Source organism: Myotis yumanensis, unplaced genomic scaffold (assembly GCF_028538775.1).
Source record: "Myotis yumanensis isolate MYYU_CA2020_CCGP unplaced genomic scaffold, mMyoYum1.0.hap1 SCAF_9, whole genome shotgun sequence".
Lineage (NCBI taxonomy): Eukaryota > Metazoa > Chordata > Mammalia > Chiroptera > Vespertilionidae > Myotis > Myotis yumanensis.
The window spans coordinates 61222997-61249305 of NW_027223760.1; the positions used below are offsets into that span (position 1 = coordinate 61222997).

The following is a 26309-nucleotide window of genomic DNA, read 5'->3' on the forward strand; positions in this document are numbered from 1 at the left end:
TCTTTTAGGGTATGTAACACACCGTCTTCCAGATCGCCAGCCATGTGAATTAAAGCACCCATAAAAATTCAATCCTTGTCTCTACTTACTGGTTCTGGTAGTGACAGGAAGCACGAACGCCAACTTTTCCAGTTTCACAAGGAGGTAAAAAGGGATAGATAATAGAAAAAAATCTAAACAACTTAAATGTCTACTAGTAGGAAACGGATGAGTAAATAATTCGGTGTAATAAGCCTTTAACTTGCAGCCAAGTGATACTTGTTGAGCGCCTACAAGAGGCCAATCTCTGACAGTGCAGGGAAGAAAACACCAACCCTGTTCCTATGTTGATGACACTAATGGGAGATACTTTAATGCATTCAACCGCCCAATTATCCAAAAAAGATCATCTCGCCACGTAATATAAATTTGTAAAAAAAAAAAAAAATCTGTCACGGACAAAGGGAAGAGGACGCGCCACTTTTGGCCAGCGGGAAGTCAAAGCTCGCCCCGCTCCGGCCGGGACCGAGGCCACTTGGCATGCCGGGCATTGCGTGCTCCCAGCCGGCCGCGCGCCGCTGTAGCGCAGGCCCCGCCCCCTGCTCCTTCACAGGGCCCCGCCCCTCCGCACACCGCGCATGCTCCCCGCGCGCTCTCGCTCTCCCTGGGATGCAGCCCATCCCGCGGCGCAGCCTCCCCGGCGTCTCCTGAGGGGACCCCCAGGCCTCGCAGCCCTGCAGTGGCCGCGCCTCCGCCGCCCGCGCGCTCGGGAGCCGGGCGCTGCCTCTGCAGTCCCAGCCGTGGTGCTTGGTGTAAACAGCAGCCCCCGCGCGCCCGGAGCGTGTCACCCCTCGGCCGGCCCGGCGAGCCCGGGCGTGCACCGAGCTGACGGAGGATGGCCACCTCCGTGGTGGAGAAAAGCTGCAAGAAGAAGACGGAGAAGAAGCTTGCTGCTCGAGAAGAAGCGAAATTGTTGGCGGGCTTCATGGGTGTCATGAATAACATGCGGAAACAGGTACCGCCTGTGTGGGAGTGGCGGACGGCGGGGCTGGGGAGGGTGGTGGCGGGGTCCGGACTCTGGCCCCTTGCTGCCTGGGCCGAAATGCGCGCGCCCTGTGGACCCAGACCCTCTTCTTCCTCCGTCCTCGCCCTTCCTCCCATTTCCACGCCAGCCAGCTGCTGTTAGGAGAGGGTCTCTTTCAGTGCCTCCTCGTCTATGGATGCCCGGACTTCCAGGTCAGATCCTGGGAGCCTCCCCGGGCTGGCATTCGGCGCCGGTGTCGGTGGTGTGGCGGCTCTGCCCTAGGCATGGCCTTGGGAGGCGAGGAGCCCCCCCTCCACTGGCGAGCCGTGTAAGCGCGGTGTCAGGTGTCAGGAGATCGGGTGCGAAGCAGCCCAATGGCACAGCCCAACCAGAAGCCCCCGCAGTGGGGAGAGGAGCATGGCCGGGCCTGAAATCTAGATCCTCTCGCATAAGCATCCCCGCCCCCTTCCGAGGTTGCGGCACCCTCCCGTGCATGTTAATTTCGAGCAGAGACGGCCATCGATCAACGCCGTGCCGCTGCCTTTGGAGGGCCCCGTGCGCCTCTGTTGCGCGGACGGGCTCTTTGTTCTGTCTGGGGTAGGAGGCGCCTTCGTGCAGGGCTTCACGCGTCGGCGAAAGGTGGGTTATGAAAAGAACTGATTTTAATACGCCAGAGAATGTCGGCTAGAGAAGTTTTGTGTGTGTTTTTTTAATTCCATAACATCTTATACCAATAGAGCATTAAAAAAAAAATCACTTGGTTACTTTTTGATTCTGTAAACTTGATAGGAAATAAGAGTCTAAGGAGACTTGTAAGCATGTTTCGGTTTTGTGACCCTGGCCCAGTTTTTCAAGAGGACAAAAGCAGGTTGTCGGAATATCTGCCAGACCTGATTTGCTTATCTAGTGGTTCTGATGGGAATGGGGATGACCGTAGAGGAATTTAAGATCCTTATGAAGATGTTTAGCTTTGGCTTCTTTAAGGGAATTCTGGCCGATGGGATCTTGTCTTTGTTCCTCCGCTCCTGGCTGGCGTGGCGCATGAATGCAGGCGATCCTCTGTGGGAACGCCTTTCAATCTTTTCCTAGCCTTTGTGCTGAAAGAGCTGTGAAATGCCTGAATTCAGTATTTTATGTAACTTCCTTTATGTATCTATTCGTATGTATCCATTCATGTTGCTTTCTTTCATTGTGACCACACCACCATTTTTATGTATTAACAGCACCACTGACTTCAAATTTCTGGTGCGTTTAACTACGGTAGTTGGACACAGTCCACCAGGGCTCACATTTGTTTTCAGCAACCTTCCCACTCCTTCAGATAATGCGTTTTCATCCGTGGACTGTAGCATAAAGCATTGCCTCATTTCTTGGAGAGACAACGTGCTCGCAGGTTACAGTGTCACATGTTTACTTGGGGAGAGGGGATTGCCTGAGACTGTGTAATTTAGCTCCTTAGGTTTTAAAATGGATTTATATCCATTGTGTAGACTTAGCTTTGGACTATATTAACATCTGTTTACCTACTGTCAAAATAGAAATACGGTAACTGAAAAATCAGGATTCTGTACTGAGTAGGAAGGGAAAATGGATGCTGGGTGACATTTCTTCTACGGTGGTTAACTGACCTTAATCTGCTGGATCCTTTTTTTGTCAATGGCTTTGCCTGTAAGTCCAGCAGTTTTCCAATAGTACTTTTCCCAACTTCATGGAATCCTGCCTCTTTTGCGTCTAAGATGTGTAGGTTCATTTTGCAGTTGATTTACATTGCACTTGTGTTGTTCTATTTAACATCATAACACAAGAGAGACTCACCAAGAGTGACTGACAAGGGCAGTTGATAGGGATTGGCAGGAATAGAAGCTGGTTTGGCCAGAGAAGGAATGTTTGAGTGAGGACCGATTTTATATGTCTTTGTTCTTTCATGAATGTTTTTGTGTAATGACTATTTTTGCTTACCCTTATGACCTCAGTACTTTGGGAATCAGGATAATGAGTACCTGACTGACAAGGATTCCTCTATGAAACATTTCTGTAAGAATTTGAGAACACTGCAATTAGAAAACCTGAGTTCCAATCCCTGGGCTACCATTAATTAGTTTTATTATTTTTAGATAATTTGATTTAGGTCATGTCATCTCTCTGTAACATAGTAGCCAATCTTATACATAGTGATGAAAGGGGGTTCTGCAGAACCAGCAGCTTTTTTTTTTTTTTTTTTTTCAACTTCTTATGGAGCCTTTTCCTCCATCACCCTTTCAGTCATTTCTGGCCTTTTGTTTTTAAGTGCATTTTCCAATGAAGTAGAGAATTCATGTAAAAGGATACAAATCATAAAGTGCAGCTCAATGAATTGTTACCAAGTGATCCCTCCTTATGCCCTTCTCAGTCACTATCCCTCAAAGGTAACTATTATTCTTCTATCACCATAGATTTTTCTTTTACACTTTTTGAACTTATATAAATGGAATCATAAATACTCTTGCCTTAGTTTCTTAAAGACTATGTTTGTGATTTTTATCTATGCTGTTATATATACTAGTAGCTCTAGTTCATCCTCATTCTATATAGTATTCCATTGTATAAAAACATCACATTTTATCCATCCTATCGTTATGGACATCTGGGTCATTTTCAGTTTGGGACTGTTGAGAAGAGCACTACTTTGAACATTTTTGTACATGTCTTTTGATGTGCACATGTGTGCATTTCTGTTGGGAAATACCTAAGAATGGAGTTGTTGAGTTATAGATTATGCTGCATAAAGTTTTATAGATACTGTCATAGTTTCCAACATTTTGCCAGTTCGCATTTCTGCCAGCTGTGTGTGAGAGAGGCTTTTGCTCTACATCCTTGTCAATACTTAGTATTCTCAGTCTTTATAATGCTAGCAATTCTAGTGGGTGTATAGTGGCATCTTATTTAATTGGGTTGCACACCTTTTCATTTCTTTTCCTAAATTTTTGTTTATATTCATTTTCTTACCTGATGGCACTAGTAAAGGGCACTACAAAGCAGGACTGAGTCATCGTCATTACTGCACATATCCAATTGTTTCTATTGTGTCGATGAAGTCCAGGAGACCCTTAACATTGAGGGATATGTTTTGAGACCTTCCTGGGTACCACTATTGTTTCCTCATGTTAAATGAACTAAAGCATACCTAGAATTTAAAAGCTTATGTAAGCTCTATTGAAAGTGATAGGAGAGAGCCACAAGGCTGATTTGAGCATTGGATGCTGGGTTCTAGGCTCACTAACTAAAATGGCTCAACTTCTGTACACTCACCTCTCCAAGACTGTAAATTACTGCATATCACTAACCTTAGGGTCTCTTATGAAACACTTCTTAAGCACTTATTTTCTACCAGCCATTCTGCAAAGTGTTTTACATGCTTTGTCATATTTTATTCTCATAACAACTGCCATCTGCAACAGATACCTATTCTGTCTTAGGTAAAAAACAACTTATTGCAAGGATACAGGAGCTTACAGCATTGACCACAGCTGGAAGACAAGCAGGTGTGGCAGATAAGCAGGAACCAGGGATTATCTGGTAGCAAGGCTACAGAAACCCTGGAGTCGAGGTTACTGTGCAGGAACAGTCTTAACCACTTGCTGTTGCTGCCATTAGGTGGTTTTCCCTCCACCCATCATTCACCCAAGGTTTAGAATCCTGGAGGTAGTTGTCTAATTGGCTGGCCTTCTATCGTTTGCCAGATTTGAGCTCTACTGTGAATAGAAAAAAAAAAAATCTGACTTTCATAATGAGAGGCAGGCTCTGAGAATTGCCCTTTCCAAGATAGTTCATAATGAGGAATTTTCTGGAAATGGGAGCTTGGGGTTCTAATAGGCAGGGGAAATTGGTTGCTAAGTAACCAGGATCTACAAGTGTCCACTGTGGTCTACACCTTAGGTTATCCAATACAAACATGTGTGCTCCTATTCTCATTCCTATCATTCAAAAACAAAGTCACCAATCAAATTTTTTCACTTAACCATATCTAACTCCAAGTTCAAGATCACTTAGTGATAATCATTTATTCTATCATCATTTCAAGATCCTAAGGACTAAGTAATAATAGATGTTTTGGTATGATTCTGTATGGAAAATAAGATAGGAAACTAGTTAAAACTTATCCTATATAATAAAAGCCTAATATGCTAAGTGTCTGGTCATTCAGTCCGTTCAGTCAAAGAGTAATATGCTAATGATATGCTAAGGCCACTCAACTGCTCACTATGATGTGTATTCACCATTAGGGGGCAGACAGTCAACTGGTCGACCAGTCGCTATGATGTGCACTGACCACCAGGTGGAAGATGTTCTGACCAGTAGGTAGGTGAGCTTGCTGCTGGAGTCAGGCCAATCGAGACTGAGTGAGACGGGCCAGACACGCCCTGGAGCCCTTCCTGGTCCCGATCCGTGCACTGGTGGGGACCGTTGGCCTGGCCTGCACCCTCTCGCAATCCGGGACCCCTCAGGAGATGTCGGAGAGCCGGTTTCAGCCCAATCCCACAGGCCAGGCCAAGGGACTCCACTGGTGCACAAATTCATGCATCGGGCCTCTAGTATAAATATAAGAACAAGGATGGAAATAAAAGTAGAAGCCACATTCATTGTTTATTATTTATTCATTAATATTTTTATTATTATTTGTTATTGTATTTATGACTTCTTTCACTATCTGTTCCTATTCTTTGTCTTTAGCCAGCTCCTCACGGTTCGTTATCCAATGGGGTGACCTAATCCTTTAGTGCTAGGTATCTCAAGCCTTTGGTCTTGCCTGTATATACAATTACTTCAGTCTTTTACTAACATTTACCACTAGATTTGGCGGACCAGTGTTGGGTCTGGGATTTGATGTTACTTAAAGGCTGATTAGTTATCCTGTTGCTGTTTAATGGATGTTGGCAGAAGACATGAGACTCTGGTGTCAGAGACCGCAGACTTGATTACTCACAACACAGCATTGTGAGTGTCAGCATATATGTGTCAGTTCCCCTTGTCCTATGAGTGCTGTGAGGGCAACATGGTGGGGGCCCAATGGGTGGACCCTGAGCTAAGAAATCTACCATTTTTATAGCAAGCAATAAGCAAGCCTGCTCTTTATCCTGGAGGGGAGGCATTATCTCATCCCTTAGGGTCACTCGCTGTCAAAACAACCCTGAGAAATGGTGGCCGGGTAAAAAGTGGCAGGACCTTCCATTCTTGTTATGTCCAGGAAGATGCATAGGAACTCATGGAGTGCTGTGTCTCCCGACAACCAAAGGTAGCCAAGGGGATCCCCTGAGTTCCAGCCGTCTTCTGCCCCATGGATGGCTAGAGTCAGGCACCTAGCTAAATGTAATAACTTTTGTTCTTTTTACCCAGTGGCACGAGGAGCCCAAAATGACAAGGTCGCTGTCTTAACTTGCAGTTCTGTAAAAATAATGTTGTATCATTTGATTGAATCATTCTTTTTAGGGTTCCTAAAGCTCTAGATTTACAGAATCCATCCCCAGAAAGACATTACTAAGATTAAAATTAGTGACAGGAACTCTTCCATCCCTTGGTTGCCAGGCTAGTTCTGACTACAGAGAAATAAATTATATACAATCAGATCATTTGAAAGTGGATTCTGCTGCTTAAAGAAAAAAGTTTGGCTCCAGACAGGTGGCTCATTTGGTTGGAGTGTAGTCCCATACACCAAAAGGGTTGAAGGTTCGATTCCCAGTCAGGGTGTGTAGGGGAGGCAACCAATTAATATTTTTCTCCCTCCCTCCCTCCCTCCCTCCCTCTCTCTCATTCCCTCCTCATTCCTTCCCTCTCCCTTTCTCCTTCTCTCCCTTCTTCTTCCCCTCCTTCCTCTCCTATATTCCTTTCCTACATCCCTCTCCTTCCCAATCCCTCTCCTTCCCTTCCTCTCTCAAATCAATAAAACATGTCCTTGGATGAGGATTAAAAAAAAAAAGAAAACCACTGATAAGGCTTTTTTTTTCTCTGAAAAGGAGAATGTAGTGTGTCTGTATCTGTCTATGTGTGGTATTGGGAACAGAGGGCAAACGAACTGCAACATGGAAGGGAAGAACATTTCTAACGTTCACCTCACCCAAAGGAAAGGAAATGAGGTCTCAAGCTTATATCTGTCTTCCTAATTTTGTTGTGTGTGTGTGTGTGTGTGTGAGAGAGAGAGAGAGAGAGAGAGAGAGAGAAAGGGAGATCTCAAGATTCTAGTCTAATTAAGTTAGAGCTTAACCCTACCAGACTGCTGTACCGATTTTTCGGTAATTTCCACACAAAGGTGGAATATTGGTGCTAGATGAAAGGTAGACCTATTTTCTACAATGTCTCCAAGTTCCATCTTATTCTAACCACTTGTTTGCATGTAACTAACATTTTTCTATATCATGTTGGTTTTTTCTCTTTAATGCTCAGGAGCCCAGGTACAGGGGACAGTTAGGTTCAGGGCCTCAGGTCTGGTAGGATTAAGACACTGCTGTTTTATTAATGATGCCCACCTACTTCTAGTTAAGCAGGACCATAAGCTGTGTCTTATGGTAGACTCTATAAGCTGGATTGGGGCCCAGCCATCTTTATTTTTTCCCTTGCAGGACATAAAAATATGCAGATTCCAAAATTTAGGTTATTGGTTTGCAGAGGTGAGTAGAAAGACCTATGTATATGGGCTTCTTAAGAAAAGCCTAATTTTCCAACTTTGTTTTATTAGAGAAGCACTGCATAATGGGGGATTACCTGACTACCTGTCAACAGTATGATCTCTTGTATCTCATTTCGACATTGGTCCTTATATAAATTTCCTGCATTGGTAGGATTCAGACACCAAAGTCCCACCCCACTCCAACAGAAGTTAGCTGGACCTCGTAGCTATAAGTTCTTATTTCCAAGTTCACTTTGTTTTTAGGGTATCTATTTTCTTACTGGCACAGGGAGTGCTTTGTTCTATCTTCAATGCTGACGAAGCATCCTCTATCAATAACTGTTCTTTTGTGTGTCCTCTGAAGACTAGTTTAGGAACTTATTTAAGTTTTTACTCCAGAAAGCTTTGAAATGGATAGATAGCAATTAAGTTCACTTCCATTTCCCATCTCATTTTTTTCTCAATATGTCATTCGTAGTGTTCCAGAGAGTCTGCAGTGAAATACATGACTTAAAGCATTGCATCTAATTCCAACTAGCAACATAAAATCCCCCAAATTTGATTCCTATGAGCCCTCTTATTAAATTCCCACTTCTATGATCGCCTATAAATTAAAATGATAGCAATTGGATTGCAAATGTCTGCTCTCCCTGGCTTCTTATACTGCTCAGTCTCAGCAATAAGGCATAAGCCTAAGTGTTTGGATAATCAGGATAGCTTCCTCAGCAGCTGCAGTGTAGGCTGCCTTCCACTGGAATAGATTTCATATAATACCTCTAAAGCTGAATTTCCCAATTTCAAGGTAGTGGGTGCCACATGCCACTTGTTTTTTTGCATGTCAAAGGGACCCTAGAACTCTTAAGATTAGCACAGCATCCTCCCCATCTCCACAAACCTGAAGAAATCCAAGCAAATCTCCTCTATCTCTATAGTAAATAGTGCAGAGGTTGACATTATTATACAATCCTAACCCACATTATTGTTCCCAACCAAAAAGAGAACAGAAACTTCCATTTCTGAAGAGGGTTTTTCAAAAACATAAAATCTTGGCTTTTGTGGTTGAGAGTTTGCCAGTTTATCAGCTGTCTGTAATTGATAGACTCTAAGACTAAACTCACTGGGAGGACTCACTTATCAAAAGGCTAATAGGGACACTATGTTTACCATATAGAGAATTTCATCTATTCATAATGTTTCATAAGACACATTGTTTTTCTTAGACAAAATTTTTAGACACTTGCCAATGAGATGTACTCAGCTGCTGGGTCTCCTAGAGTTTCCCCTTTTTCCCTGTTCACTTGGGGGCAGAATTATGGAAGAAGAATGAGCCCGGAGGCCTGGCTCCATGTGACCACCACCATACTCTTGCCCATCCTATAGTCACTCTTCCACAAGTAACAGTTCAAGAAAAGGACTGAAACTTCCTTCCCAGGGCTTACCTTACCCAGAGGAAGAGGGAGTACATTAAGAGCCAGAAATCTAATGTTTCCATAAAAGTGTAACAGTTATCCCAATACCATTTTTCAATTATCTGATCTCTCACTACATTTTTTGAATTTATACTTTATTTTTTTAGAGCAGTTTTAGTTTTACAGAAAAATTGAGCAGAAAGTGCAGTTTCCATTTACCCCTTCGCCCTCACCCCCACAGTTCCCCCTATTATTAACATCTTGCATTCGTGTAATACATTTATTACAACCGATGAGCCAATATTGTGACATTATTAATAACCATAGTTTACATTAGGGTTCACTCTTTCTGTTGTACATTCTATGAGTTTTGACAAATGTGTCATGACATGTATCAACTGTTACAGCATTATACAAAATAGTTTTACTGCCCTAAACTTTGCCTGTGCTCCACCCTCTCACCGCATTTTTGAAATGGTATCTTTATCATATATCAAATTTCCACTTGTTTCAAACTTGAATGAGAATGCCTTTCCTGTTTCACCATTAAATGCGATGTTTGCTATGGAGTTCTGGTAGTTGACCTTTAGTATACAGGCACATCGTTTTCTTTATTAAAGTCTCAGGAAGTGAATTTTAATCAACAGTCTTTTCCATCTATTGAAGTTTTTCTACAAGAAGTTTTTCTCTTTTAACTGTCAATGTGATGAATTGCATTAATAGAATTACTTTTTGAACCCTCCTTGCATTCCTAGAACAATATTTGACTAATACCCTGCTGAGTTCAGTTTGCAAATACTTGACATATCTGTAAGTCAGTCTCTAAAGGAAGAAAAAAGTACAAAGAAAATGTGACCAAAATAGCAACTGGCAGTTAAAGAAAAAAGAAGACAGCAAGAAAGCAAAATAAATAGCATAAAAGAAGATGGCATTTGTAAGGTAAAACATAAGTTATCAGTAATAAATATGAAGAATTAAACACTGCTAAAAATATTCTTAGATGGTGAGAACTTCCGACTAAGTCACACAAAAATCTGTGCTGTTTATAAGAGACTATTCAAAAACTGAAATTAATACAAAGATATAACTAATATGAGGGACATAAATAGAGAAATCGCAAGGGTTATTTTTCTTGTTTTATCCAGTGAACATGTATTGCTCAACAGGTGCTTTTTGTTTCTCTTCATTCACCTAGGACTTGTTACCTCTCACATTCTCCAATTTACCTGAGTCTCTTTCTCTTCCCATTTCCTATCCGTGGTTACACCTCTTCCCCAGATGACTGATAGCAGAGGGAACTCTCTCTAGGTCAGTCCCATCTCTTGTTGAAACCTATTGATCTACTGTAGTACAGTCAAGTAAATGTACCATTTGGATAAAAAAGATTCCTCCCCTTTCACCCCTCACCCCATACACACAACATTAATATCCAGCCAAAGATTAATTTTAGATTAAGACTAAATTACTCTACGATCCCTCTGATTTCCCTAATGTCCTCCAGTGCCTATTAAATCACTCCACTAAAACTCCTATTGCTGAGAATGCCTTGGAAAGGTTTTTGGCTACATTTCTGTTTAGCTCTCTCTGCACTTTCTGGAATTTTTCATCAGCAGCCATAGATCCCTCCCCTATCTTATTTGCTTGCTATCCTGTCAATATTCTTTTCCTCCTTCCTTTCCTTCCCTGCTCCCTTTCTTTTTCTCTTTTTTTCTCTTAAGTTACTTGATCAGCTTGTTTTGGTGGTAACCAAATCAGTAGTTTGGTTTTTGGTACCTGAGTATTGTTGGTTTTTTTGGTGTGGTTTGTAGCAAAATTACCTGAGAGTTATACCTACTCTGAACCTCCTCCCCAAATAAAAGGAAATAACATCTTTAAAATTCAAGACATTATTGGAATAACAATAGCTTTAACTTTAAATAATCTACATATAATTTCTAAGCAGTACTATAGCCTTATAAAAAATCTTCAAATAAGCCATAAAAGGGAAATTATGTTCATCCTTTAGCCAACTGTTTAGGGCCCATTTCCTTTCTCAATCTAAGCATTATCGTCTTACTTGGATTTTTATTCCTGGAGTAATAAAATAGGAAATAGCAGTGACTTATCTATCAGAAACTAGATTCATAGTTATAGCAAAATACTTTAAAAATGCAAAATGCCATATCCTCTGAGCTATTTCTATGAGTGAGAGATTTTTTTTTTTTACTCTGAAAATACTATTTTCCTCATTTTTCCAGTTCCTAAGAGTGTTTTAACATATCCCAGGCTGTAAATGTTCTCTGAGCCTTACCTATAAATTATATATTTAATTTCAGTAAGAAATTGAAATTTTATTTTACAGAAAGGACATTTTTTTTCTTGAAATTCATCTCTAATGATTCTAATAAAGCTTACTTTTTCTTTAATTTTCAATTTTTCCAACATTTTAAGTACTTAATTTAAATCTGCCTTCTTTCAGCAACCTCGAGTGACGGCTGTTTTGGCTTTGGTCAGAAACCACAATGTAAAAGTGACTGGTATCCAGCTCCCATCAGAAGTCCACTTGAGAGAAGTGTTGTTTCAGGAAAGAGTGCTGCATGGACGTTTGGTTCATCCACTCTGTATTCTGAGTTGTTTCTGTTTCAGTTTAGATCTATGAAGGCTACCGTCTTGGGAAATGCAGTGTGTACTCTTGATTTTATCAAGGATAGATCATTTTTTTAAAAATATATTTTATTGATTTTTTACAGAGAGGAAGGGAGAGAGACAGAGAGTCAGAAACATCGATGAGAGAGAAACATCGATCAGCCGCCTCCTGCACATCTCCCACTGGGGATGTGCCCGCAACTCAGGTACATGCCCTTGACCGGAATCGAACCCGGGACCCTTTAGTCCACAGGCCGACGTGCTATCCACTGAGCCAAACCGGTTTTGGCAAGGATAGATAATTTTTAAAAGCAGATTGTTATGTTTGAAAAGCATACATTTACACAATGGAATACTATTCTACTGTAAAAACAAAGAAAGTTGTTTTTGTTTTTTAACGAGGCATTGCATTTCTTTTTTTCTTTTTGTTTTTTGTTAATCCTCACCTGAGGATATTTTTCCATTGATTTTTTAGGGAGAGTGGAAGAGAGAGGGAAACAGAGAGAAACATCGATGTTTCTCACATCGATTGGTTGCCTCCTGGGAGCCCTGACCAGGGCCCTGGCCCGAGGGGAGCCTGTAACCAAGGCACGTGTCTCCGACTGGAACCGAACCCGGGACCCTCTGGTCCCCAGGCCAGTGCTCTATTCACTGAGCCAAACCAGCTAGGACAAAACAAAGTTTTAAACCTTTGCAACAGAATGGATGGACCTGGAGAACATTATGTAAGTGAAATAAATCAGTCAGAAAAAAAGTCAGTCAGAATCAAGTACCATATGATTTCATTCATATGTGGAATTTAATGAACAAACTGAACTACCAAGCAAAATAGAGCAGACTCATAGATAAAAAGCAAGCAGACAGCTCTGTTGGAGGGATGGGGAGTAAGTGCATAGGGATTAAGCCAGAAAGAAAAACCATTAAGGACATTGTCATTATGTCATTTACTGTCCCCATAATATCTCACTGTGATAAATAGCTTAGAATTTGTCTCAGAAAAAAAAAAAAAATTGTCTTCCCTAAAAAATTAGTAGACTACTTCTTTGCTGATTATAAAGATTTCCTAACTGTTGGGAAGCTCAGTGCCTGATTTTGGTACAGAAAACTCATGACAGGACTCTGTAAGTCCTTCCTAAATAGGTCATATTATAAACAAATTCTGTACTGGAAAAATAAACAAATTTAAATAGGATATAGAGATAAAGCATTTGACAAGCACCTGTTTAATACGTTTGCTAAACCAGAACCTTAAACAATGAGCCCCTTTTGATTTTATTTCTTTCTCTCTCTTGATTAGAAAACATTGTGTGATGTGATCCTTATGGTCCAGGAAAGAAAAATACCTGCTCATCGTGTTGTCCTTGCAGCAGCCAGTCACTTTTTTAACTTGATGTTCACAAGTAAGTATCTTAAGGTCAAACATATTATTTATTCTGTGAGAAGGAGATGGGTCTAAATGAAAACATGCCATTTTTTTCCTGGTTTATAAAGAAGTTAAGATCATAGAACAGTGAAGAGATTGAAAAGTGGTCATGGTTATGATTAATCAAAGGAATCATGTCATTTCATTCGCCCTAAAAGCCCCAGATCTCTATTTATGGGGATACAGCTCCTACTTAAATACCTACAGTTTTCTTCTTAACCTCTGGTGGAAAGGCAAAGGAACAGATAAACCTTATGACATTTTATCCAGCAAGTTAAATTAAATAAAAATGAAATATTGCATACTAGTGACCTGATTCACAAATTCGTGCACATTGAAAGGAAATTAATTAGAGGAAATATTTTAATATTGCTATTCGCCCTTTCTGTATAATGGAAGTGTCAACCAAATTCACAGTCGACAATGATAGATCGAAACGCACGTGTGATTGGTACCAGTGAAAGCTTTATATATATCACACATGTGCGAGTCAACTTAGCCTTTTACATATATAGAATAAACTTGCTTAATTAGACCTGCTTTCTGATGTAGCTAAACTTTTTCCAGCCCAGTGAAGCACTTACCTTTCAGGTAATTGTCAGCAACACAGCAGTAAATATCAACACAAAACAGATTATTATTGTAAATCATGCAGGGAGAAGAAGGGTAAAATATTTAACTGCAGCAGTGTTTGACTATATTCTGCACAGTAAGAAAACCTGAAGTCATTTTCTTTTTTTTTTTTTTTTTTAATATATTTTATTGATTTTTTTACAGAGAGGAAGGGAGAGAGATAGAAAGTTAGAAACATCGATGGGAGAGAAACATCGATCAGCTGCCTCCTGCACACCCCCTACTGGGGATGTGCCCGCAACCCAGGTACATGCCCTTGACCGGAATCGAACCCGGGACCTTTCAGTCCACAGGCTGACGCTCTATCCACTGAGCCAAACTGGTTTCGGCCTGAAGTCATTTTCAAGGTCCACCATTTCTTACTTCTTTTCAGTCGAGGCAAGTTTCTAAGCTTTCTAAATCTCCATTTTCCAGCTAAAGAAAAGAAAATAGGATTCCACTGAATCTCCTATATGTCTACTCCACGACTTCTGTGAGGATCAAATGAGATGAGGCATGGGAAAACACTTCATAGACATTTGGTTAAAGTGTAAATGTTTCCACCTGGCTATAAAGCAAGTTGGGTTCCTGGGCTGAAAAAACTGCAAGGAGGCTAGTTGCTAGGGAGAGGAAGCCGGGCGTTGCTACGTGACATCACTACCCAGCACCCATAGTGACCGTTTCTGGGCTGGCCATGGGGTCTCGCAGTGTGGGCTGCAATTTGGTGGGCTGTCATTCCAGGGTGGTGGCGGGGCCTGTGTCCTACTTGGGGGAAGCTGAGTGTTGCTTTGTCGGCGCCAGGTCCACGCTGCTGTTTCTCTGTAAATGGTCTGTGCGCATCATAGCGACCTGTTGGACAGGTATATATATAGATAATACTAGAAAGAGTCCTAGCCAAAACCGGTTTGGCTCAGTGGATGGAGCGTCGGCCTGCGGACTGAGGGGTCCCGGGTTCGATTCCGGTCAGGGGCATGTACCTGGGTTGCGGGCACATCTCCAGTGGGAGGTGTGCAGGAGGCAGCTGATCGATGTCTCTCTCTCATCGATGTTTCTAGCTCTCTGTCTCTCTCCCTTCCTCTCTGTGGAAAATCAATAAAATATATTTAAAAAAAAAAAGAAAAGAAAGAGTCCTAGAGTTGGAGTTGAGAATTGGGTCCAAGTCCTTGTACCTCTACTGAGCTTCATCAAGTTATGAAATGTATCTACCTGCCAGGATTTTGGGGAAGAGGAGAGCTTTGCTAGTTGTAGCTGACTGTATATAATGGTCATTTTTCTCATAGGTTTGTTTTATTAACATCAGAGGCATTTTGCTCATAGCAATTTAAAAGAGTGCTACTAAATTATTTTAGAAGTTGGGAAAATACTAAGTCCAGTTTTATTTCTCTCTGTTCACTTGCCTCCCCCCCTCTTTTTTTTAAGAACTGCACTAATTCACTGATTTCTTAGATAATTTTTTTTTTTTTTTTTTTTTTTAATTTTAAGGCATATCTCAAGTGTGGAGAATTAATTTGCTTTTATTATAGGAATGTTGTCTGGAGTATTTTCCAGACAAGTCCTTGTCCTTTTATTCTTCTCCATGTTTACATGGCCTGGAATAAGCTGTTTCCTCCGTGGCAGTACTCATGCCATTTGTTTCTCTTCTTCATTTTAGCTAACATGCTTGAATCAAAGTCCTTTGAAGTAGAACTCAAAGATGCTGAACCTGACATTATTGAACAACTTGTGGAATTTGCTTATACTGCTAGGTAAGTTAGGACTATTTCTGTAGTGGAGGGATAAGGTTGGGATCTAACATGGCAAAGCATTGTAGCAAATCAGTGTGTTCCAGATTCTTCAGAATGAAAAACTTCAAGGATATGGCCCCGGTGGGGTGGTTGGGTCGGGGGGAGGGGGTTGTGTTGACAGGAGGGGGAAGTTGAAGGTCCTCTGCCATACTAATTCAAGGACTGAAAGTTTAATTTTTTGCTTAATTTCAGGGGCTAGTGGGATACATTCTACAGTAGCATTATTTAAATAAAAAATGTAGGAAATTAATATTCACTTTAACTTATTTGCAGAATTTCTGTGAATAGCAACAACGTTCAGTCTTTATTAGATGCAGCAAACCAGTACCAGATTGAACCTGTGAAGAAAATGTGTGTTGATTTTTTGAAAGAACAAGTTGATGCTTCAAACTGTCTTGGTAAGAAATCAGATTCCTATTTAAACACACACACACACACACACACACACCATTAATGTGTATTTTAGTAAAAAAATAACTGTATCCCCATTTAATCTTAAAGACACTAGAAATTTTTCTAGTAATACATTTTAAAAAGAGCTTAGGGAAGTACATAATAACTTGGGCAGCAATGAGCTCATCAGATACTGTATCAGTATTTTCTAAAATATACAATAGCTTTATTAATGATTTTTTGTTTATCTAGAAAAGAGTAAGGATTGCATCTGGTGGTGGTGTGTGATATATGATAACGTAAACATGAATGTTTACCTATGTTGAAGCCCTTATGATTACTGTGATCTGTCACAGTAAGGAAACTAAGTGTATGTAACTTGCTGAGGTCATATAGCTGATATGTGGAGGAGCTGGGGTTGGAACTCAAGCAATCTTATCCTTCACTGCTACACGGTGCTGCCTCTCCACAGTCAGATCTGCTAACTGTTGTATACTAGAAGCCTTAAAAATTCTAGACTGTACAGTAAGATACTAATTAAGGGGCTGCTGTAGCACTCCATTTTAAAGCCATTAATAAAGTAGTTTGTATTGGATACCAGGAGAAACAGAAAGTTGATCAGAGTTTTCCAGAGTGCGGTGTGGTATGCTTTCACTGTGAGATCATGCTCAGCAGCACATGAAAGAACATCCAGATCCTTGTAATTACATTTTCCTACTCTTGCTGTGATTCAGAGTAGAAGAGGATCAGGGTAGGAGTCTAGGAAAGAAAGTGAAATCAAGGACAATAGAGAGCCCTGACCGGTTTGGCTCAGTGGATGGAGCGTCAATCTGCGGACTGAGGGGTCCCAGGTTCGATTCCGGTCAAGGGCATGTACCTGAGTTGCGGGCACATCCCCAGTAGGGGGTGTGCAGGAGGCTGCTGGTCGATGTTTCTCTCTCATTGATGTTTCTGACTCTCTATCCTTCTCTCTTCCTCTCTGTAAAAAATCAATAAAATATATATTTTAAGGACAATAGAGAGAGGTCTGGGAATCCAGCCAATGCTGAGACTTTTGACCCATGGAAGAAGATGATGGGTGCTGATGACAAGAAACCAAAGGCTGGGGCAAAGGCCTCCTGGAGATTCACAAGAAGTTCGGCAAGCCTCCTCTGTTCCCCCTTATCTAGGCTCCCTCCTCCTAGACCGTTTCATTGCTCCATCTGGCTTCCCTTCCCCTCACTGTGAGTGCAGAGATAAAGATCTTAGAAGAGGAAGCGGAATAAATTTTAGGGAAGGATCAAAGCCAGGCAAAGGCGATGAGAATGAGATTGTTTCTGGTATCCAGAAAAGGAACTGAACCAGATGGGACAGGAGGGGAAATAGCTGTGCAGGTGAATATACTAATGGAATTCTTTTTTGAAGGTAGCCATTGGTTTACATAGTGAAAATATCCCTATATTAGGAATAAAAGACCAGCCTTCAACCCCAATAGAGACACTCTGGGATGAGCCCTTTTATCTCTTGGTCCATAATTTGTGGCTCCATATATCAATGAGATTTATATTCCTGCGATTTATTTTCCCTTATGTAAATAAATTTGCTCAAAATGTATTATAAAAAAAGGATTTTAAAGAGGATTTGGAAGATGATGGCTTAAGTGTATTTCCCTAACCCTCTAAATTTCATACTGGAGTGATTCATCTATAATATAGGGAGTGGATGTGGCAGTACAAAGCATAGTGTGGAACCTGAAGCAAGTTAGTGCTAACCACATCTTAAGCTTTGGACTTCTGAGGAGACCATTTAGGAGTTTGACCTCTGGGTGCCTTCTGTCAACGTTGATTACAAAGCTGGGAGGAAGGGCAGCCTGAAAATCTGGCTAAGCCTGAAGCAAAGACAGTGGCCCAGCCAGATGAGCCAAGTGCAGCTACTCAGTACCCCAGCGAAGTGCTTCAGCCTGTTTTCCTTTTACCCTGAGCATAGCTCCCCCTGAGAGCTGATTGGAGAACTCCCATCTTATTTTTCACCAGTTGTCAATTTCTGCTACCCAGAAGATCCCAACAGTCTGACTTCTATGAGTGCTAAAGGAATCCGTGACAGCTGATGGAATTAGGCAAAGGGCATATGTACAAAGTTAAAAGAAACCCAGTAGTTTGAGGGGCAGGAACTCAAGGTAAACAGCCAAAATGAATGGCTGCTATAGCCATTTAACATAAGAAATGGAAGAGAACTTAAAATAGAAAGGATCCATGAAATTCCATTGAATTTAAAAAATAGAATGGAATACCTAAAAAAATAAATAAATAAATATCAAACAGGAAATTGCCTCATGATACAAAAGAAAAATGCAAAGAATCAGAAACAATTATTGAAAAGATAAATGATAAGAAAAGAAGATATAGGGACACTAATTTGAAGTAGGAATTTCAGAAGGAACAGGTGGAGAAAAAGCAATAAGTTAATGAGAGCCTGCATACAGAATCCCAGTGTTTTCTGGATTTTATCAGTTTTCTTGGTCATGCCTAATTTGAGCTTTTTTCAAATCTGTCTTAAACCTTAAGATTACTTTTCAGCTCTAGCTGGCTTTGCTCAGTGGATAGAGCATTGTCCTGCAGACTGAAGGGTCCCAGGTTTGATTCCAGTCAAGGGCACATGCCCTGGTTGTGGGCTCCATCCCCAGTAGGGGGCGTGCAGGAGGCAGCCAATTGATGATTCTCTCTCATTGATGTTTCTATCTCTCTCCCTCTCCCTTCCTCTCTGAAATCAATAAAAATATATTTAAGAAGAAAAGATTACTTTTCATAGAAACAACTACTTTTCACATTCATATTTTATTGATCTGTATGGTATTTAAATAGATTGCATAATTGCAACACATTCAACTATCAAAAACTAGTCGATAAACAAATACTGGTTCTTAGTGAAAATGCCATCTCCTTGCTGGGAGCATAAGTGTACAGATACGTCCGACTGCTCAACATGAAAATCTGCCATGCATGGCATCAGTCAGTACATTTATAATATGACAGGTTTATTAGCAGGCATCAGTTATTAGAACTTTTAGGATATAAATAATAAAGCTTCAAAGCTCATTATCTGAAGACAACATGAAGTTGAAACATGGAAAATCACGATAATGAACTGAAAAAATTTATATCATGACTTTGAAGGGAGATCACATACAATAACCAATGGTTTTATTTAGGAGAGAGATTGGCAGACTTTTTCTGTAAAGGGAGAGATAGTATGTGGCCCTTCTCACTCCTCCTTGTCCTCCTCCTTCTCCCACTTCCTTCCCTTCCCTTCTTTTTTTCTTCCCCTCCCTCTCCTTCTTCCCTGGGAGAGAATATATATATATATATATATACACAACACTTCAAAAATATTAAAAAATATTCTTAGCTGCTGACTCTACAGTGGAATGTGGCTAAATATAGCCAATCGACAGTAAGGATTTTGCAGATTCCTGATAATGTAACATTATAAATCAATTAATGATTTCTCTCCCAAACAAAAATTAAATTGCTAGGAAAAGGCTGAATGGAAAATATAGGGTTTTTATGAAGAAAATTGTATAATTACATTAATAATCAAAAATCTGAATAAATGAGATATTCGTGTTCCTAAGTGGAGCTCTTCCAGATTGCCGAGTTGTCACTGTCCCCAAAGTAATTTAAAAATTAAGTTTAATCCTAGTTAAAATCATACCAGGATTTTTAAAGTAGAATGTGATAAGCTTATTTTAAAATTAATATACAAGAGAAAATGTTTAACCTAGCCACGAAAAGCTTGAAAAAATGTTGAAGGGGGCTTGTCCTACAAAATACCAAAATCAGCCATACATAAAATGGCATAAAAATAGACAAATCAATGGAAGAAAAAGTAACCCAGGTTTATGAATTCATGAAGGCTTCTTGGAGTTATATTTTATCTTCAGTGTAGGATTAGGCTTTTTTAAAGGTGATTTTCTATTCATTTTCTTTCTGTGTCTAGGTATAAGTGTGCTAGCAGAGTGTCTAGACTGTCCGGAATTGAAAGCAACTGCAGATGACTTTATTCATCAACATTTTACTGAAGTTTACAAAACTGATGAATTTCTACAACTTGATGTCAAGCGAGTTACACATCTCCTCAACCAGGACACTTTGACTGTGAGAGCAGAGGATCAGGTGACTAAACTGCCTTCTCACATTTTTCTTAGTAAATATCTGTATTAAATCTCATGCTTCATGTTGGGATACATGACAAGAAAAAGAATCAATTAGAAAAGAATGTGTTTTTCATATAGAGTATCCCAAAGTTTGTTTCATAGGAAAAGTTAGGCCACTTGGTAGACACAAAGCTATTGGGTACCATGGTAGGCAGAACAATGCCTCCCCCAAGCATGTCTATATCCGAATCCTTGGAATCTATGAGTAGGTTATCTTACATGGTAAATGGGACTTTAGAAATGTGGTTAAGGATCTTGAGATGAGATTATCCTGAAGGGCTCCATCTATAATAATAAAAGTGTAATATGCAAATCGACTGAACGGCTGAACAGCGCAACGACCGTCCAGACGACCTTCTGGACGAAGCTGGGGCTGCGAGGGCCGAGCCCCTTGCATGAATTTCGTGCATTGGGCCTCTAGTGTAATAATAAGCATCCTTAAATGTGGAAAAGGAAAACAAAAGAGTCAGTGTCAGAGTAATGCAATGTGAAAAAGACTTAGCTGGCCATTGCTGACTTTGGAGATGGGAGGAAGGGGCTGCAAGCCAAGAAATGTAAGTGGTTGCTAGATGCTGGCAAAGACAGGGAAATGCTTTCTCTTGGATAAAGCATTGGATAAAAACTAAAGAAATTGTTTAAAAGTACGAAGTTTAGTTAATAATTATGTATCAATGTTGGTTCATTAGTTGTAATAAGAGTATCATACTAATGTAACATTTCAACAACTGGGTGCAGGATAATTGGGAACTCTGAACTACCTTTGTAACTTTTCTGTAATCTAAAACTACTCCAAAAGAAAAAGTTTATTTTAAAAAAATAGACCAATTCCCATAAAAAATGAACTCAGGGAGATTAGAGCTTAGGCCTTGTTAATACCAACCCAAAATTAATAACTTTATCTAGCTCAGTGTTTAGATGGTAGATGTGTATGTATATGAAATAATATTTGCTTTCAGTGTGTTTAAACTGTGATTTGTTAATCAAGTTATATTAATAAACTTGGATTTGTTTGGTACAGTTAAATGAGCCACAGTATTGTTTTAGAAAATTATTCTTATATAAAAATCTTATAGTTTATTTTTTAAATATAAAATTTGTATATTATAAAGTTTTTAGAAAGTAGATGAGTCTATCATTTCACAATTCAAGAATATTAGATTAAATAAAATCATAGGTGACTTTCACATCTTTTGAGGTGGAAGGCCTCTTAGGAAATTAACCTGTTTTCCTGTTACCAAATGAACATATATTGATTTTTTTCAATAGAAATATGCATCATATCTCCTTCCAAAAAGGGAATGTAATTTGTTTTGAAAACCCATAAATTCAACATTCTCCCTGTCACTGCATTATGTAATAGTAATTCTAAAAAACGTGTTACCTAAAAGAATCACTAGAGCAGTGTGTAAACCAGCCGTGGGCAAACTACGGCCCGTTTGAAATGAATAAAACTAAAAAAAAAAAAAAAAGACCGTACCCTTTTATGTAATGATGTTTACTTTGAATTTATATTAGTTCACACAAACACTCCATCCATGCTTTTGTTCCGGCCCTCCGGTCCAGTTTAAGAACCCATTGTGGCCCTCGAGTCAAAAAGTTTGCCCACCCCTGGTGTAAACTGTTCTAAAATATAGGCTTTGTTTTGTTTGGGTATGAAAGCAAATATTTGAATAAAATATTGGGAATAGTGGGTATGAGATTTTTCCCCTACGATGTGAGAGTAAATCTAGGTAACTGGAAATGTTCCTGCCATCTAAGAAATTTACTAAGCTGTTTTTCCCCCCTTAGGTTTATGATGCTGCAGTCAGGTGGTTGAAATACGATGAACCTAATCGCCAGCCATTTATGGTTGATATCCTTGCTAAAGTCAGGTTTCCTCTTATATCAAAGAATTTCTTAAGTAAAACAGTACAAGCCGAACCACTTATTCAAGACAATCCTGAATGCCTTAAGATGGTGATAAGTAAGTTGCTTTAATATCCATTTATAACCTTATTGTGTAACCAGTTTTTCCTGGGCTTTAAAGACCATTTAGAATGAATCAGACTCAGTAGCCAGGAAGAAACATTCAAGACTTAGCTCTTCCAGAGAATTAATCCTTTGAAATTGCAGCTATCTACCTGGATGGGGACTTAGTCCCGGTCCTTATTTTATAGGGACTTGTGTGATAGAAGGTAAAAAATATATACACATTACTTACGCTTTGTCTCCTTTTTGTGTACGATAGTTTTCATGCACTTTGTTTCTAGTGTTTCCTTTATTTTATTTAGCCAAATAGTGATCACGTTTTCTTTCTTAAACACCTTTGTTTTGTTTGTGGGGTTTTTTTATAGCCTGGAGCTAATAATTGCAACATTTCTCCATTTACTTAGTTTTTCCTGACTTGCAGGCTAAGTCCCAACCCCTCTGTAAAACGCCACTTGATGAAATTATCGGTACAATTAAACAATCTTTTGCTTTTATTTTACTTCTTGGAAATATTCTTCATGGAGCCTGCCTCTGCTTCCAATATGGACTGTTTACTCTCCAGGCCTAAGCCACAATTTTTGTCCTTGGGCTTCCCTTCTCAGCAATGCTGGGATGTCCTCTCACTCCTCTCCTATGTTAGATCTGCTGTCTTCCTGGACCCCAGGTCTTCCCCGTCCTTATTTCTCTCTATTTAATCTAATGTATCCCCAGAGGTTCCTGAGGAAGAATATGCAGTCAGTAAATACTTAGAATCTTGACAAACCCCATATCTTTTTGTTTTGTGTTTGAGAATACCATTTGGTTTTTGGAGACCAAATGCTGCTGTTTGTTAGTTCTATTTACTTATTTCTGTGGCTTAAATCCTTTTGTTTTGTATTTTTACATTATGAGTTTATATTTGATTGATCTTAATTGCCAGAAATATTGGGAGGCCAGGGTTGTATTCCTGCAGATTTTCCCTGTTCTCAAGAGGAAAATAGTATTTGCTTCTGCCAAGTACCCTGGGTACAATAATCCAGACTGTTTGGAAATTTTCTTGGCTTATGGTTTCTTTGACTTACAGGTAGGTAGATTCAAACCTCAAACCTTCAGGAGAGCAGGGCTGTCATCATAAATTCTCAAAGGAGGATACCTTACCTCCACTTGGAGCTAATATTGAAACAAGCAAATGACTATTTTACCCTTCGCCCTTAGGCAGTTTTTTTTTGTTTTTGTTTTTTTTAGTCTCTCTCTTCATTAAAAGTATAACCAGACCCTCACAGGAATAACTCCCAAAGGAATAAGCCTAAGGGGAGCAAGAAGTTCCTCAGGGAAAGGGGCTTGAGTGCTTGTCCCCAGTCCTGTCCTTGGAGAGGAAAAGCCTATCAACGAAGGAGCCACAGTTCATGTTTCCTTCAGGGGTCAGCACTAACAACATTGATTAGTTGCCTCCTGTAGTGCCCCAACCAGGGATGGAACCCGAAATCTTTTTGATGCATAGGATAGCACTCCAATTAACTGAGCCACCAGGCCAGGGCTTGTTTTTACTTATTTATTTATCTATCTATCTATTTATTTATTATATTTGTAATGATTTCAGAAAGGAAGGGGGAGAGAGAGAGAGAGAAACATCAATGATGAGAGAGAATCATTGATTGGCTGCCTCCTACAGGCCCCCTACTGGGGATCAAGCAGCATGTGTCCTCACCCATCAACCACTGAGCCATGCAGGCTGGGCCAGCTAGGGCTTTAATCTATATTTTAAGGGGTCAATACCAACAATGCTTGGGCTCTACCACCAGAGATTTTTATTTAATTAGTCTGTGGTATGGCCCTAGCTTGCTTTCATAGATTTCCTAGGTGGTTTCTAATGTATGTTTAAGATGGAGAACTGCTGCGTTAAATCTGAATTTCAATAATTATTATTTTGGCAGCTATTGCTTGAAGAGCCAAATAATCCACTGGTATGTAGTAGTGGATGGGGCAATCAGCATAATGGTAATTGCTGAGAATAATAAATTGGTTAGGACTCAGATCCTTACACATTTCTCCTGTCTCTTCCCCCTCATAGAGGGCTGATAGAAAAACAGTTTCACAAATAAAAGCACTATTATGTTTGGGTGGATTTTCCCCTCAAAGCATTAAAGTTCCTGAAGTTCTTAAAGAGTTGCCATGTATTTTTCTACAGGTGGAATGAGGTATCATCTCTTGTCTCCAGAGGATCGAGAAGAGCTGGTAGATGGCACAAGGCCCAGAAGAAAGAAACATGACTACCGCATAGCCCTGTTTGGAGGCTCTCAACCACAGTCTTGTAGATATTTTAACCCAAAGGTAACTAATTTTTCCTTTTCTTTCAGAAAGTTTTGAGCAAGTAGACACTCAACTACTACCAGTAGTAATAACTCATGCCTGTAGAGATGTTACTGTTTATGGTGTTCCTTCACATACTTTATGAGAAACAGAGTTCTCATCTTCTTTTTATAAATTGGGAAACTGAGGCTTAGTCAGATTTCAAATGCTTCCTTAATTGCTCTGGAGTGCGGCACAGTGACCACTATCAAAGGAAATGGAGCACCAGTTCTCCTATCTTACCTCATTTTGTTTGCAACTCCTTGCTTTTGTTACAACTCCTTGTCTTCTTTATGTGCCATTTCCAATGAATATCTGCATCTGGAGTACATGTTTATTCTTTGTTTTTGTTCAGTAATTATGTTTAATATAAAATAATACATAGTCATTTTAGAAAATTTGGAAAACCTAGAGAATCACAAGAGAAAAGATAAAATTACTTTTAATGCAACCATCTGGAATTGATCACCAAGTTTAATGTATTTTCCAGTACATGTTGTGCCAGTTGGGCCAGCAGAGCCTGAGTCACAGGTGTAGGGACACAATTTTAAAAAATAGATCATTAATTATAACCTTACTAGAGTCCACTCAAACATTTCTACCCCTTGTGTCTTAGACCTGGGTTTTTGGCTGTGGGGGAGATAAAACAATATTTTGCTGATACTATGATACAGTATTTGCTGGGACACAGCAGATGCCAGTCCTAAAAGATAGCACCCCATCCTTGCAAGTCTATAATTGGTATTGAGTCTAAGCACATAAGGGTCTCTTTCATCGTTTTGTAGGCCTATTTTTGGTTGATGATAGATACTTGAAGAGTTCAGAGCATCCTGTTGACATCAGGATACTTATCTGATCTTTCTCACTGAAGCGGGTGCTTGGAGGCATTGTGTGTAATATTGTAGTGGTGATGTACAAGGCATTTATCAAAACACATGGTGGCGGTGTTAAGAGTGCAAAAGACCACAAAGGCCAATCCAAATCCAGAGTGAGTATCAGTTCCAGTAAGAGCAGGGCATTGTCCCTTCAACAATGGAAAGGTCCCAGTATAGTTAGCCTGGTATTAAGTAACTAACTGGTTCCCTCAAGGTATGTTAACAAATCAAGGGCTTACTATTAGCCAATATTATTGACAAGAGTAGATCCTGACCAGTAGAGGATAGTCACATGGGAGGGGGGGGGGGTGGGGGTGGGGCGAGAGTTCATTAGCTTCTGTAGCCACTGGCTGATGCAAGCCTCTATCATTGCTACTGTGGTCATTCTTAAGGCCATTGAGCAAGTATCAGATTGGGGGTGGGGGAGAGATATAGATGCAGCTCTGTCCACATGATGATGAAGAGGTTTTTGCTGCAATTGTAGGCACTCTGGATAGAATTTATATTGGACACAAATTTGTGTCCTTTCCGTGAGCCATCTGCTTTATCTTTCCTCAGTTCTCCTTGTCAGAATCTTCCATTCTTGCTTATTCCAAATCTTTACCCATTTGGATAAATCATTCACCACTGCCTAAGAATTGATTAAAAAAAAACTGACCAAAGGCTTTCCGTCCTGAAAGGTATAATGGACAATAAAAGGAACTGCTTGAAATTCTGCCAAATCAGAATATGTTTCTTCTGTATGGTCCCTCAGTACCTTCCCTGCAGGGACTGTAATGCTTTAGCAGTCCTCTTTTGGCTAGTACTGTCACAAATGAACTAAGCTCAGATTTCTCACATTTATCAGCTGATTATAGGGACTGCCTCCATGAAGATATAATCCTGGTTGAGGGAAAAAGCCTAGTGGGTAAGGGTTGTAATTAGCTGTTCAGGTATTCTGTGCCTTTGGGACCTCCATAAGCCCAGTCTTATGTTTACATATCAGATTATTGGTTAAAAGCATGCTATTTATGATTTGGTAGATCAGATAAACTCCAAAAAGGATGAATGATATGGT

At 40.0% G+C, this 26309-nt stretch overlaps 1 protein-coding gene across 1 annotated transcript in view; it reads left to right on the top strand.

The window, feature by feature from the left end:
- Positions 1-674: 674 nt before the first annotated feature.
- KLHL7 (kelch like family member 7) overlaps positions 675-26309 on the top strand; it is a 45498-nt gene continuing 19863 nt past the window's right edge. The window contains exons 1-7 of the mRNA XM_070424426.1: positions 675-994; positions 12975-13077; positions 15364-15457; positions 15770-15894; positions 19865-20040; positions 21870-22044; positions 24217-24359. Of these exons, the coding sequence (XP_070280527.1) occupies positions 875-994; positions 12975-13077; positions 15364-15457; positions 15770-15894; positions 19865-20040; positions 21870-22044; positions 24217-24359 (936 nt within the window). The 5' untranslated portion in view covers positions 675-874. The remainder of the gene's footprint in view (positions 995-12974; positions 13078-15363; positions 15458-15769; positions 15895-19864; positions 20041-21869; positions 22045-24216; positions 24360-26309) is intronic.